This window comes from Rattus norvegicus, chromosome 20, assembly GCF_021556685.1.
Source record: "Rattus norvegicus strain SHRSP/BbbUtx chromosome 20, alternate assembly SHRSP_T2T, whole genome shotgun sequence".
Lineage (NCBI taxonomy): Eukaryota > Metazoa > Chordata > Mammalia > Rodentia > Muridae > Rattus > Rattus norvegicus.
In genome coordinates this window covers 11,224,839-11,240,859 of record NC_141553.1, presented here as the reverse complement: position 1 = coordinate 11,240,859, position 16,021 = coordinate 11,224,839, and the positions used below count along the sequence as shown (strand labels likewise).

At 49.2% G+C, this 16,021-nt stretch overlaps 1 protein-coding gene across 1 annotated transcript in view; it reads right to left on the bottom strand.

Annotated features, from left to right (window-relative positions):
• Positions 1-16,021, bottom strand: part of Trappc10 (trafficking protein particle complex subunit 10) — a 59,457-nt gene that overhangs the window by 25,242 nt on the left and 18,194 nt on the right. Inside the window, 4 exon segments of the mRNA NM_001173528.1 lie at positions 2,410-2,657; positions 4,728-4,839; positions 7,880-8,075; positions 12,026-12,222. Of these exon segments, the coding sequence (NP_001166999.1) occupies positions 2,410-2,657; positions 4,728-4,839; positions 7,880-8,075; positions 12,026-12,222 (753 nt within the window).

Here is a 16,021-nt window from a genome sequence, read left to right as displayed (position 1 = left end):
ATCACCTGGCTTGGCATGAGGCCTAACTATATTTATCTAGAGGGGAGTACCAGGACCTCAGGTGAGTCTATGGTCACAAAAAGAACATCAATGACATTCAACAATGACAGCTGAATGCTTTACAGCAGATCAAAGTGGTATTAGAATTGAAGAATTCCTGTAGCTTAGGCAGATGCACACTAGAACATGCATAATAGACTCCACACAACATCCTGAGATGTTGGAACATCACCCAGAAAAGCAAGCAGGGAAAAGGCAGTTACTAAGAAAGCTCTAAGAAAGCACATCCTGTTACAGTCAACTTTAAGCGCACCTCGCCCTCTGTGAAACAGAGTATGTTGACATTGATGACTGGCGGGTTATCTATTCTACAGCTGGTATCTTAGTCCAGTGAAACAAGTTACGTGGTTACATAAAGTGAAGCAGAAGTGAGTTCTGCACTGTGTGCAGGGCACCTTGTGCTCATGAGACAGACCCCCCAGACAGTGAAGAATCTGGATCGGCGGGGAAAACCAGGAGTGCCTTGGGGTTGCTTTGGATGACAGCATGGCCAGTCTCTGAAGGGTCAGGTCACTCACTTGCATTGAGGACAGAACCAGCTCCCTCCACAGTCTCACAGCTTTCTTCAGAAGCAGGGTCAGTCTAAGACCCCAAAAGAGCATGTCCTCTGCAGACCGTAACACTCTCACCTAACTGGGAGGCATCGTCACTACAGGCTGCGAGTCTGTGAACCTAGGTTAACGTGCCATCTCCCCTGGTACACACGGAGGAAAGAAAGACCTCCTGGGGGAACAGGCAATTCATCTGGAGCAGGACAGTACAGAGCCACTAAAGCAGGGTCTCTCAACCAATGTCACCACAACTGTCCAGGAGAATCATGGAGAATTATTTCTACTTACTTACTTGATAACAGATTTAAGATAAGAAAAATAATTTGGTAAAAATAACTAGGTTTAAAAAAAAAAGAGGGGGCTGGGGATTTAGCTCAGTGGTAGAGCGCTTGCCTAGCAAGCGCAAGGCCCTGGGTTCAGTCCCCAGCTCCGGAAAAAAAAAAAAACAGGATGCCATGGAGGTGGCTCAACGGCAACCTCCAGGGCAAGGGTGAGGCCCTGGGTCCAGACCCCACATACAGAGCCAGGCAGCCTTCACATGATGCCACCTCGGCAACGGGAGGGGGTGGGATGGAGACAGGTAGATCCCGGAAGCTACCAACCAGCCACCCTAACCAAAATGGTGAGTTTCCAGTTCAGTGAGAGATCCTGCCTTATTTGTTTGTTTTGTTTTTTTGTTTTTTTTAACTTCTTTTAAATTCTTTAGTATGTGAGTGAGTGTTTTGTTTTGTCTGTATATATGTCTACAAACTACATGTGTGTGCTGGTCCTCCATGAGGCCAGAAGAGGGCATCGGATCTCTGGGGAGCAGAGTTAAAGATGGTTAAGAGTTACTATGTGAGTGCTGAGAGTCAGACTTGCGTCTTCCGGAAGAGCAGCCAGTGTTTCTAACTGCTGAGCCTTCCCTCTCCAGCCCCAGGAGCTGTCTTAGAGGAGTACGGTGGACAGCAGTAGTCCACAACCACACACACGCACTCTCTTCACACAAACTGCATAATCTCTTAAGATTACTTCAAAAACATGTTGGGCCTGTCATTTAGGTACACAAAAATGTTCTGTGTCATGAGATACTGTCAAACCAACGCTTTAGCTAATGGAGCAAATTACCCGTGTGTCCTGGAGCTGAGCTGTGGCCCACGCTCTGAGCTTGCCTCCAGGGCAGACTGTTACCTTTAGGAGATGGCGTCTTGCCGCTGGAGTAGGTCAACAGGGACAAAGTCTTGAAGGTTACAGACTGGCCTCAGTACTGGCTTGTTCTCGATTCCCGACCCTCTGAGATGTGAGAAGCCTCCACCGTTCACTCTCACTGTCAGGATGGACTGAAAATCTCTAACACTGTGAGCCAAGAGTGTTTCCTGTAAGCTGCTCAGTCTGCTGTGGTCACAGCAAGGCTAATGTGACTTCTGTGACTCTGCACAGGGCCTCACCACAACTCTGCCTTGGGAAGCCTGCAGCAGGGCATGGGACGCCCAGGTGTGGATGATGACGGTTATATAACTATACCTATGGCTCTGGATAAAGCACTTTGGAGGTCTCCAATGAGAAATGATGCTGTAGGCCTGACATCCTATGTATGAACATGTGAATTTCCTGGGTGAAGAGGTCACTGGATCACATGTGACTCAGGTGGGCATGAAGCCAGGCAGTGAAGAGATCAGCATGCCTTAGAAGAATTATTTTCTAAAGGATTAAGGTTTTTCTATCACTACAGATAACAATTCAACCCACCACTCACTGACTTCACCCATAAGGTCCCACACTTCCCAGAAGAGGGTGAGTGGGAAGGGAGCCGACTCACTTCTAAGAGCTTCAGCTCCTGCACACAGCTGTGCAGCAGCTCCAGGGCGCGCTGAGCCACCTCCCATGGCCGCTGCAGGAAGAGGAGCAAGGTGCACTGGCGGGAGAACAGGTAGCTTCGCAGGTCCAGCAGAGTGGCCTCTTGCTTCTGAATCAACTCGCGCTTCTCCATGTCTATGGGCTTGCGGAGTACCAGTCCATTCCAGCTCTTCACCGGCTGGCAGAAAAAAGTCAGCCAGTTGGCACCATCTAAACAAACACACACCATGAAAGATGCTGACTGCAGGCCTCACCTAACTAAAGCTCCTGCCCAGGACGTCAAGGTCTCATGCAGGAGCAAGCAGCCCTCCACCAGCTACCAAAGTTCACTGCCCGGGCAGTCTGCCTTAGAGATGGCGCGGCTCCCACAGTACTCATTTAGATCATGCTGGTGGCTGGGCACAGTACCATGCCCAGGAGGTCCAGGGCAGGTTTACAATGAGTAAGACAGCACCTTGGTGCTCACAGGCTGTAGCGCTGTGGGCACCGCAGCCCCATGTCAGTGAGCCCAGTGACTCCTGAGCATCCTGGGAGATGCCTTTCCTCACTCAGAGCTCCCTATCAGCCCTGAGTGGAGGAGCTAGAGGACAGGATGAAGGAATTCTAACTGTAGAGTTAGAGCCCTCCAGAAGCCCACGCTGAAGCAACCCTTTCATTAACTCCAAAGCTTGGCCTGAGCTTAGTTTTAGATTTTTAAACTGACCCATATTTATTTTTAAACTGAGAAAAAAAACAAATTGTGTGAAATATAAGATTTTTATATTCAAGAAAGATGTGTCTATTTTATGGCTTATATGAATAGGTAGCATAGAACTAAGTGTGAGAGGGGCTGGGAAGATGGCTCACAGTTAAAAGCCTGACTGTTCTTAACCCAATTTAACCCAGGTTCAATTCCCAGCACCCGCATGGACGCTCAAGCCTGTCTGTAACTCCTCAGGGGATCCGACACCCTCACATACAGTAGGACATCGGAACTATTACATAAGGATTGCCCTGAAGTAGAGGCAGGTGAGAGGGACCCATGTCAGAACTAGGGCAGCCCAGGGTGTCAACTGTCCCAGTAACTTATTGTCCTCCAGGTTCTCAGTGGGTGCTACAGTTCCATGGGTATCTCTGCTTCCTTCAGGCACAGTGACAGGCTCTTTAAAGCATGTCCAGCTTAGCCCAGGGGCTGGGTGGGCAAGGCGAAAACAACCCACAGTCTAGCACCAGGGACATCTATCTGCAAGGCTCTCCGGAGGCAGCCTGGAGAGGGTCCATGACAGCCAACAAGAAAGGAAGAGAAACATGTCTCAGTCAGGGGCTGGAGAGACAGTTTAGCAGTTAAGAGTTCTTGCTGCTTTTGCAGAAGACCTGACTTCAGTTCACAGAACCCACATCAGGTTTGCTCACAACTACCTGTAACTCCAGCTCCAATGCCCCAATGCCTTCTTCCTGCCTTCCCTAGGTACATGTTTGTATAGTGCACACACAGAGACACAGATACATACTCATAACTTAAAACTTTTTCTAAGAATCTCAACAATATGCTAGTGTTTCTATCTAAATAAACAATGGAAACAGGATGACTAGCAATTCTTTGTTATGTCTATGTGTACCTGTTTGTGTGTGCGCAAATATGTGTATGTACATGTGGAGGCCAGAGATCAACGCTGGGTATCATCTTTAATTGCTCTCTTATTTTAGTAGAGTGGGGTCTCAACTGAACAAAGGGCTTTTGGACTAGGTAAGATGGCTGACCAGTGGGCCCCTGCCAAAGGGTGATAAGGAAGCTCCCACACCCTGCCGTGGGCGAGTTCTGGGGATCAGAGTTGGGTCCTGTGTTTACTGAGCACACTGGACGAGTGCCGATGCTTTGCCCACTGACACGCTCTCCAGCTTTCAACTGCTTTCTTTGTATGTGTTTTCACTGTGCTCATTTTACAATTTTAACAGAAGAATTTTAATACACCATTAAAGCACTTGAAAGATTGAGGGCACAGTAAACTCACAGAAGGAATCCTGAGGACTGCAGAAAGGGGGGAAGGGCGTCTACTGTCCAGGTAGGGAACTACAGAGCCCCAAAGCAGCTTTGCAAACGCTTTCACTACCGGAGAATTCTTCTAAAGTAACAGTGACTAATTCTTAATTATCCCTCGTTTTATTCCTATTCCAATAGGAACAGAATAGCCCTTATGACTTGAATAAAACGACAACAAATGACAAATTATAGGACAGACAGACCAGCTGAAATGAGGAGTGGGAACCGCTGAGCACCAGTGGTGACTGAAACCGACTCACCCCCAGCTCCGAAGTTGACCACATACTGTGAGAACAGGGCGTCCAGCTCGTCGTACTGCACCAGGGCGTCTTCAAACTGCTGCAGCATCTCAAACACAAAGGCAAGCTCCTCCTGTCACCAAAAGACACCAGTCAGCTCATGAAGCCACATCAGCCGTGGAGGGCAGACAGTTCTGTGGGACAGGTTCAGCCAGTGATCAGCTAGCCTCCACAACACCACATCAGGACTCACTCACGCAGGCGGACAGAGAACAGACAGGAGGAGAACAAGACCAGGCCTAGCCTTCCGGCACACTGGGCAGAGCTGGTCCCAGTGGTCCCTGTCCAGTGTTACCTCAGAGCCAGCCTCTTGTTTTCCCAGGCACACAGCTGCCTCTTCTCTGGAGTTAGAATGGTCACTCTTCCTCCTAATCTCCACACAGCCTACTCTCTGGCCTCTTCCAGGCTGTCTGTGTCCCCTGTCCTCTGCTGGAGGCCCTAGTGCTCCTGCCCTGGCTGCTGATAGCTTCCTTCCTTCTCCACTCTAACCAGTGCACAGGAAGCTCATGAGTCACCTGTGTGCAGCGCAAATGGCTGCTTAGTATCTGCTGAGTGAAATGATGAACAGAGATGGCTGTGGAAATTCTCTTCTGACTTCTATCAATGTACATGAAAGCAAAAGCCAGGAGGACAAACACATGTGTAAATCCACACTGACGCAGACACACACATGGGTGTAAATCCACACCGATGCAGACACACACATGGGTGTAAATCCCCACTGACACAGACACACACATGTGTAAATCCACACTGATGCAGACACACACATGTGTAAATCCACACGGACGCACTCAGATTCACTCCCTGTAGCTGCAGTCAGTGCTCCTGCAGGCTGGAGCACCAGACAGCACTCATTGGAGAGGATTCAGGAACACAGCCGGAACCCACAACCCACCTCAGAGCCGGCCTTCAGCCTCATCAGCTCTCCCACTGTAGCTAGGCTAGCAGAAGTCTGGGTTCCTCACCTGGCTCTTTATGTGGATAATAAATTCCCTGGGCAGGGTTTCTGCATGAGGACATACTCATACTCCTGCCTGCATATGTAGCATGCTCCTGGCACAGTGACTAGGCAGTGAGCCCAGCTGTTACCCATAACCCAGACAGAGGCTGCAGGAAGCAGCTGGCTTAACCTACAAGCCCAGGGCCTCTCGTTTGTGTCTGCCGCTTCTGAAAACACTTTGGACAGTGTCTCACAGACACCGATGGAGTCTCCTAGCTTCTCCCTACCCCCTTTAAATCAAGTGTGTTGCATGCTGAACACTATGATAAATTAATCTCTCAACTGTGGGATTTGTTTTTCCTTTCAAGACAGGCTCTCATTTTGCACAGCCCAGGCTAGCTTCAAATATACAATGTTCCCAGCACCAGTCTCTAACACTTGGATTACACGCCTGGCTGGTCTGCATCAGTGTAAGCATACAGCAGTGTGAACTACACCCTCACGTTTGTATAAGCAACACCCACAACCCTTCTATCCCTGAAGCTACAGATCTGTCCATACTACACAACTTGGCCACCCCTCCACAGCGTTGGGAGCCTCTCAGGGTCTGACAGCTGAGCTGCCAGGAGACTTGCCCAGGCAGCAGCAGGCAGCAGTGTCCTCTGCAGGCTTCTGTAATGAGCACAACACCCTCAGCCATGTCACAGCTTGTCACGGCAGTTGTTGGGCTCGTTACTCATTCACTCCACATTGCTTTCTTACTTTTAATCTGAATTACTTTTAGACTTACAGAAATATTGCCGAGAAAACAGTGATTTGTACGGAACTCTGAGTCAGCTTCCTGCCACACTAACACCTCCTGTAGCTGTAGTACCATTCTCGCATTCTGAAGTCACTGTTTGTACAGTACTACAAACTAGGCAGCCCTTACACGCACCTAACCCTTATTTATATGTATATGTGTTTCTCTAGAGAAGTCCAAAGAAAAAGGTGTCAGACAGAGATGAGCTACCATAGCGTGGTGAAAACGGTCCTTTGCAAGAGCAGCCAGTGCTCTTAAGTATTCAGCCACCACTCCGCCATCTATCTGTCTTCATTCATCCATCAACCCATCTTCTTCTCTTCTACTCGTCTGCTCATCTATCTGTACCTATGCATCATGGATCCTTCTACCCACCCACCTGCCTTCCCATGCAGCTCATCTGGCCTCTACCATCCATCCATCCGTCCGTCCGTCCGTCCGTCCGTCCATCCATCCATCTGTCCATCCATCCGTCTATCCATCCATCCATCCAACCCATCCATCCATCACATAGAGGCTCAAAATGACCTGCGCCCTAATCCAGTAGCCTTCATCCAGCCATTCCCCTACCTTGTCTATAATTCCCAGACTAAGCTTACTAAGCTTCAAAAATGAGGACACAGGGCCATCAGAAAGGTGCCCACAGTCCCACAGAGAATGGTTAACACACTCAGATCCCTCCTCTGCACCAAGTTTCCTAAGACAGATCCTTAGGCAGATCTCTTAGACAGATGCTTCAGAATGAGAGATAAAAATCAAATTTCTAATTCGAATGTGTCTTCCTTTTATTCCAAACATGCTACTTCTTCAGTCATGGCCACATGGTTGATGTCTACACAGGAAGTGTATGCTTTCTCAGAGTGAAAACCCTAAAAGCTCCTGACCCTGCACCCCTACAGCCCACAGCGCATGGACCCCCAACCCACACGCCTATGTGCACCCAAAAATTTTCCTTTCAAAACCCAAAAGCTGATTGTAAATAACAATTTCAAAAGCCTAAGTAATGTGTCGAATTCCAGTAAAGAAACAGCTTAACACAATCCTTTCCTGAGAGCCGTGGGATGTTCTCAGAAACCCATCCCTCAACCCCAGTGTCTGGACAATGGTGAAGCAGCACACCCATCTCAGGATTCCTCAGTCCTGGCCACCTCTACCTAACTCACAGCAGACTTTACAAGTCACCGTCCAAATAAAACCATGATGAGCCCGACGATCAGAACTAGGTGGGGCAGTGCTGGGCTCCGAGGCCGCAGGGGAGCTATGGAAATCATGGCCATCTTCTGCTTGTAGCCCTGGCAGCTACATGGTTGGCTCCAAAAGCTAAGGACCTAGCCTGAGAGCCGCCTCATCTGGTCAGGAGGCCAGTACCTGGACCATGAAGTATTCACAGAAGCTCCAGCCTGGCTCTGTCCTCTTTTCCCTCAAAGTCCGCATGTCATCCTCAAACTTGCCAAGGTTTTTGGTAAAAGACATGAGCAGCAGAGTCCTGAGTTTGGTCAGGAAGGCATTCCAGGATTCCTGAGTTCGAGAAGAGTCCTTCAAGGGGTCAGAGAGCACAACACACCTGCAAAGACATGAAAGGCAGTCATGCCTGGGAAAACCTTGGGGCACAAAACACCTGCTTGAGCCTCCTTCCCAAACCTCCCACTGTCTCTCCTGCTTTCTGCCTTCAATCAGTGAAAATCGTCAGGAATGCGCCCAAGCAGTTCGTGGCTACTTAGGCAGGAAGCACTGCAAAGGTTTCAAGGAAAGTCTGCCGCAGAATGGACAGGAGTCAGAATGGGACTGAGAAGGGGTGACCTGCAGGGCTGGTTGTTAATTCAGGAGCCACACCACCCTCGGCTCCAAAACCGCATCCTCACAGGCTCCTTATGCTGACAGGATGAAACCAAGCTATCTCACCTTGACCTGGGAGCCCCAGGCCCAACCGCAGCACCAGCTTCAACCCCTCTCACTGCAGTCTGGGTCCCTGAGCAAGCACACTTGCTCTTTCCTCCAGCACTTGCTAGCTCAGCTGACATCCCCCACACTCACACTCCACTCACACTCACAGCACTCCACTCACACTCCACTCACACTCCACTCACACACTCCACTCACACTCACAGCACTCCACTCACACTCACACTCCACTCACACTCACACTCCACTCACACTCCACTCACACTCACACTCACACTCCACTCACACTCACAGCACTCCACTCACACTCCACTCACACTCACAGCACTCCACTCACACTCACACTCCACTCACACTCACACTCCACTCACACTCCACTCACACTCACACTCCACTCACACTCACAGCACTCCACTCACACTCCACTCACACTCCACTCACACTCACACTCCACTCATACTCACACTCCACCCACACTCACAGCACTCCACTCACACTCCACTCACACTCACACTCCACCCACACTCACAGCACTCCACTCACACTCCACTCACACTCACACTCCACCCACACTCACAGCACTCCACTCACACTCACACTCCACTCACACTCCACTCACACTCCACTCACACTCCACTCACACTCACACTCCACTCACACTCCACTCACACTCCACTCACACTCACACTCCACTCACACTCCACTCACACTCACACTCCACTCACACTCCACTCACACTCCACTCACACTCACAGCACTCCACTCACACTCCACTCACATTCCACTCACACTCACACTCCACTCACACTCACAGCACTCCACTCACACTCCACTCACACTCACACTCCACTCACACTCACACTCCACTCACACTCACAGCACTCCACTCAAACTCCACTCACATTCCACTCACACTCACACTCCACTCACACTCACAGCACTCCACTCACACTCCACTCACACTCACACTCCACCCACACTCACAGCACTCCACTCACACTCCACTCACACTCACACTCCACCCACACTCACAGCACTCCACTCACACTCCACTCACACTCACACTCCACCCACACTCACAGCACTCCACTCACACTCCACTCACACTCACACTCCACCCACACTCACAGCACTCCACTCACACTCACAGCACTCCACTCACACTCACACTCCACTCACACTCACACTCCACTCACACTCCACTCACACTCCACTCACACTCACACTCCACTCACACTCACACTCCACTCACACTCCACTCACACTCCACTCACACTCACACTCCACTCACACTCCACTCACACTCCACTCACACTCACAGCACTCCACTCACACTCCACTCACATTCCACTCACACTCACACTCCACTCACACTCACAGCACTCCACTCACACTCACACTCCACTCACACTCACAGCACTCCACTCAAACTCCACTCACATTCCACTCACACTCACACTCCACTCACACTCACAGCACTCCACTCACACTCCACTCACACTCACACTCCACCCACACTCACAGCACTCCACTCACACTCCACTCACACTCACACTCCACCCACACTCACAGCACTCCACTCACACTCCACTCACACTCCACTCACACTCACACTCCACCCACACTCACAGCACTCCACTCACACTCACACTCCACTCACACTCACAGCACTCCACTCACACTCACACTCCACTCACACTCACAGCACTCCACTCACACTCCACTCACACTCACAGCACTCCACTCACACTCACACTCCACTCACACTCCACTCACACTCACACTCCACTCACACTCACAGCACTCCACTCACACTCACACTCCACTCACACTCACACTCCACTCACACTCACACTCCACTGACCACTGCAGTACATCATGGAAGGCCCCTGTGCTGAGCCCTGTCTGTCCCCATAGATAGGCCTCTGCCACCACACCTCAACTGTCAGGACAACATTAAGAAGCAAGACAGATACAGTTGACTCAAAGACATGTGTGATACAATTCAACTGCAAAGAGACTGTGTCCATGATGTAAATTAACCTAAACTCAGAAATGATTTAAAATCTGGATAACGGGCATCAACAGTTCTTCTTAATAAACATCTTGCTAACCAGCTAGCGACCAGCAAGAGGAAGCAACTCTGCTCTAACATCCCCTCAGGAGACAGCAGCCGCTACGCAACCACTAAAAGGTGAGGCAGCGCAGAAAAGCCATCCCTCCTGTCACCGACCCAGTAGGCACTGATCCCTCTCAGAAGGGCAGAGGCCAGGCCAGCCAAGGTCACCACCACGGGAGCTGCATTCTGCCAGCTCAGCGCCTACCCCTACGGCACTCTGAGGAGCTGCAGCTGCCAACACTCTTGCTGGGAGCAGCACAGTCTCCCGTAGTCTCCACACTACGGAGGAAACCCACAACAGACAGCACTCATGAGGCAGGGCCGCCGCCTGCATCAGTCATGCTGCACCACACTTACTCCCTGGTCCCTCCTTAGGCCTTTCAACTCCCATGCTCTCTAGCTCATCGTCTGTTTGCATAGGTAAAAAGACAGAGCCCAGCGCAGCTACTGATGTGAGGAATGGACAGCGATCAGCAGCACTGCAGCGTCTCCCAGCGCACAGAAGCTGCTAACAGGGGACATGGAAGGAGGGACCCCAAAGCTACAACCATCTCAGACAGCCCCTGAGTTAGCATCTGACTCCACAGTGTGAAGGTGTGAAGAATGAAGAACCTGTAACCAAGCACTTTCCCTTTAAGGAGCTAAGGACATTCACGGTATCTGGGCTGGGAGACATGTACAAGAGCCCAACAGTCCTTGAGGTTTCTATAAACAATGTACAGGCTGTGTAAATAATGTACACTGATGTGATGTCCTATTATGTGCTCACTAGCAATAACAGGACAGGGACATGGGACATTCACTATGTACTAAATGACAACAGCAGCTATCGATATTACACAGAAAATGACAGTGTTCTAAAGAGATGTGGAGAAAACAGCTCTGCTCTTGGCTGCTTTCCCACTTACTTCATACATCCTGGACTTCCCAGCCCATCCCTGGCCCCTGAGCACCTCCCTCAGGCCCCGAAGGCAGGCTGGTGGCACTCTTCTGGGCTCTTGCAGCATGGGAACCCTCCACTGGTGATAACAACCATGGGAATGAGAATGTATCACCACATCAGGGCATCTGTGAGACCCAGCCATCAGTGTACGAGTCAGCACACAGCCATCTGGCCAAGTGGTCCAGCAGTGCTAAGGAGAGGAAGTTGAAGCAGGCGCAGATGAGCAGTAAGACACTGCAAAGAAGGGAAGAAGCCGCTGCTTTGCAACTTCCTTCCAGGAACTTTTAGAAAGTGAATTATAAACAGAAATGTGTGTCCCACGGTTTAAAACTGTTTAGGGAACCTTACCCTATTCAAGGACTGATCTTCCGCAGGGCCACTTGGCCCAGAAGCCTCTCTCCCTAGGCTGCACACCTGGAGATGACCTGCTAGGCCAGAAATTGCAGAGGGTTGGGGGAAGGGGGTCCAGCACCCCTCTGTAGCTTTCTAGACTGGCTAAGTCAACGGTTATCACTGACATCAAAGTGGATAAAACACAAGACACACTTACCTGTCACTCTGTTTATTACAAAAGTCATTTCTTATTTTGTCCACAATAGAAGTTCGGGGAAGGATGTTGGTTTTGTTTTTTTTCTTGGCATCATTTTCTACTACCACTATCAGCCAGTCCACAGAGCTGTGAGCTTTGAGAACATTCTGCCACTTGGTGAGGTCGTCTTTTACTGTAGCTTTGTACACTTCAGTGTCCTAAAAACAAATAAGTCACTGTGAAGGTGAGCTCCCCAGTGCCCTTTCACCTCTAGGATCAGGGGGTCAGGAACAAAGAGCCACTAAGCCACGGCATTTTATTTATTTATTTATTTATTTATTTTATTTTTTTTTTTTTTGGTTCTTTTTTTCGGAGCTGGGGACCGAACCCAGGGCCTTGCGCTTCCTAGGCAAGCGCTCTACCACTGAGCTAAATCCCCAACCCCTAGCCACCGCATTTTAACACACTGTGGCAGCCAGAGAAGAACAGGAGTAGATGTCTCAGCACCCAAAGGCATAAGATACAGCACCAAGAGCTGAGGAGGCCACCAGAGTGCTCCTGTCCACAAGCCAAGCAGGAGCTTTAGTCAGGGTTCTGTGCCCAAGCCCCATAAGCCCGACATCACCATTAGTCAGCCAGGACCCTAGCCTCTCGCCAGCTATTCTGTGACCCTCAGCTCTCAGAAAGCCCTAGAATCCCGATCCAACCTCAATGCCCCTTGAATTCCCCACATAAGAGCCAGAGAGAAGATCGCCCCAGCTCCCTCAAGCTGCCCCAGCTCTCAGGAGCTGACGGGAAGCTGCTCAACTCAGACTCAGCTCAACCTCTCTCTCCTGGGACTAGCCCAAGTGGTCAGAGAAAACAGCACTCCCTAACACAGCACATGCTGTGACCCTGATACTATAGACGCCACAGCAGAACTCAAGACTGAAGTTAACACAGCACCAACCGCACGGGGAAAGCCTCTCAGAACACAAAGCAAAGCCAGGTAGTGGTGGTGCACGCCTTTAATCTCAGCACTCAGGAGGCAGAGGCAGGCAGATCTTAAGAGCTCAAAGCAGGCCTGGTCTACAGAGCAAGTTCCAGGGCAGCCAGAGATACACAGAGAAACCCTGTCTTGAAACAAACAAACCAAAAACCAAACAAACCACTAATAATCAGAAAGGATGGTCCTTATTAGGACAATTTCAATGCAAAGCAGGACCATTTACAATGAGCCCAAGAACTAAACTAAGCAGGCATGGGGGAGCTGGACGATGCAAAGCCTCTCTGAAGTTACGACTAAGGCCACAACAAGGTACAAAGGAATACAAACTCGCATCATGTTCCTGGATTCAAGAAAACTTACCACTATTAAATTCTTCTTGAATCAATAATGAATTAACAAGGCAATTTCAATAAAAACTCCCATGCCCCCCATCCCACCCTTCTCTCTTCCTTCTTCCCGTGTCTCCAACTGTAGTTCCAGCCACCACTGTGTAATGACTTAGTTCTACTGTGCTCATAGAGCTGCAGGCAGAAAGTGAGGGCAGAGCTGTATGTTCTAAGGCTGGGAGCCGGGACACAGCGGGTGACTCTCTAATGGCGTGGGCCTCTTCATGGCTTTCTGAGACCAGGAGAAGATATAGACTGCTTTAAAAATTATAGCCACACAAGCTGAACCAGAAGATATAAAGACCCAGCCTCTCGACAGAGGAAAGTCCCTGGCATACAGAAAAGTGTATTTGGGGCAGGGCATCCTGGAAAACACGACTCACACTCGTGACATCCAGAAGAGAACATGTGTCAGCAGAAGTTCATTTTAAATATTTAGAGGCTCACCACTGTGCTCTCATCCAACCTTAACACTATACACTATGTAACGAAAAACTGAGTCTGACCCACAACAGTCAACAGAGCTGAAGTATCCACACTGGTGTACACACAGAACATGGTTTGAATAGAGTTGAAGTTTCTTTTTCTTTTTTTCTTTTTTTCTTTTTTTTTTTTTTTTTTTTGGAGCTGGGGACCGAACCCAGAGCCTTGCGCTTGCTAGGCAAGCGCTCTACCACTAAGCTAAATCCCCAAACCCCTCTTTTTTTTTTTAATTTTATGTATCTGTGTACACCGTGGCTGTCTTCAGATGTACCAGAAGAGGGCATCAGATCTCATTACAGATGGTTGTGAGCCACCATGTGGTTGCTGGGATTTGAACTCAGGACCTCTGGAAGAGCAGTCAGTGCTCTTAACCACTGAGCCATCTCTCCAGCCCCAAGATGAACTCTCATTGCAGACACGAGGCCTTCCTGAGTAGGACACACTATTTAGAAACCATCTTCGGCAACCACATGCTTCATTCCATAAAAATTAAATTAGTGGGCTTAATCTTTAAAAAAAAAAAATAAGCTAGCTATGGAGCACATACGTGCCTGACACTGACAACACACCCATCTCGAGGAGGATGACGGAGGACCAGGGACAAGCTACTCCACCACCAGACCATGGAAAACAGGGCCCAGGCCACAGCACAAGAAACTGCGGCACATGGAAGACAGCTCTTATGGACCCACATTTTATTATCACAATCTGAAAAATGGGATCACAGAGAAAAGCCAAGTGACACAAAACAAGAAAGTACAAACAACCCTTTGTGAACACAACACCACCAAACTAGGGAAGTTACTCTCCTAGGAAAGGCTACATGTGCTAGCCCACATCTAACCCTCCGCTCAGGAGACAGCAGCAGGAGGATCTCTGTGAGTTCAGAGCTTGGTCTATATAGCAACTTTCAAGCCAGTTCTTTAAAGACACTGTCTTAAAATACATACAAACAGAAAATAAAGGATTTATTGGGCTGGGGAGAGAGCTCAGTGGTACAGCACTTGCCTATACTGTGTGAGGCCCAGTTCCCCCCACCATACATACAAAACAGCAACGCAACTATAACGACTTCCGAAAACAAGATGTACTTCAAGTAGTAACCAAGGAAAATTAATAACTTTAATGATTTGTTATCAATTAAAATTTAAGAATAAAAATATATACATTTCAGAAATGTGAAAAAGTAAACAGAAGAACAAACTATATGAAAGGAAAGACCTGGATATGGGAGAAAACGAAGTTGCCATCCCACAAACACTCTGGTCCAGAATTGTCCCTGTCTAAAGAACCGCAGGGACACAAATGGAGAAGAGACTTGGTCCAGTGACAGGCCCAAAGTGGGATCCAGCTCAAGGGGAGACCCCGAGGCCTGCTATGGTGCGCTTACAGATGGGAACCTGACATGGCTGCCCTCCGAGGGGCCCAACCAGCAGCTGACTGAAACAGACACAGATACAGTCCAACCAATGAGCAGACGTCTGGGACCCTTGTGGTTCAATTAGGGAAAGGCTAGAAGAAGCTGGGGCGGAGGGTGACCCCACAGGAAGAGTAACAGTCTTAACTAACCTGGAGCAGATCTCTCAGACACTGAGCCACCAACCAGGCAGCATACACTAGCTGGTCTGAGGCCCCAACACATATACAATAGAGGACCGTATATGTCTGGCCTCAGTGAGAGAAGACTTGAGGCCACAGGGAGTGGGGATGTCTGGGGGGTTGGGGTGGCGGGGTCCGAGACAGGGGGAAGAATGGGATAAGGAACTGTGAGAGGGCGGACCAGGAGAAGGGTAACTACTGGACTGCAAAAAAATAAATTAAAATTAAAATGGTAGGTTTCTGACAACTAATCTAATCAAGGAAAGAAAGCAGACACACAAAGTAAGAGCTGAGTGGCAGGAGACCTGGTCAGAATGCATACCGTGCAGTTCAATGGAAACAATGTTAAAACTTAACTAAAATGAGCAATTTATCAGCACGGTCTATGGAAATTAACATAAAGCAGGCCAATTTCCTGAAAGGCATCTAGGAAGTTTCCAAGAAAGCACTCACAGGAAGACAGCCACCCCACACTCTCAGAGAATATTCCAAACCTTAGAGCCAGCAGCTCCAATGCAAACCAAACAGTTTCAGGAAGAGAAATAAACGGAAACTTCCAAA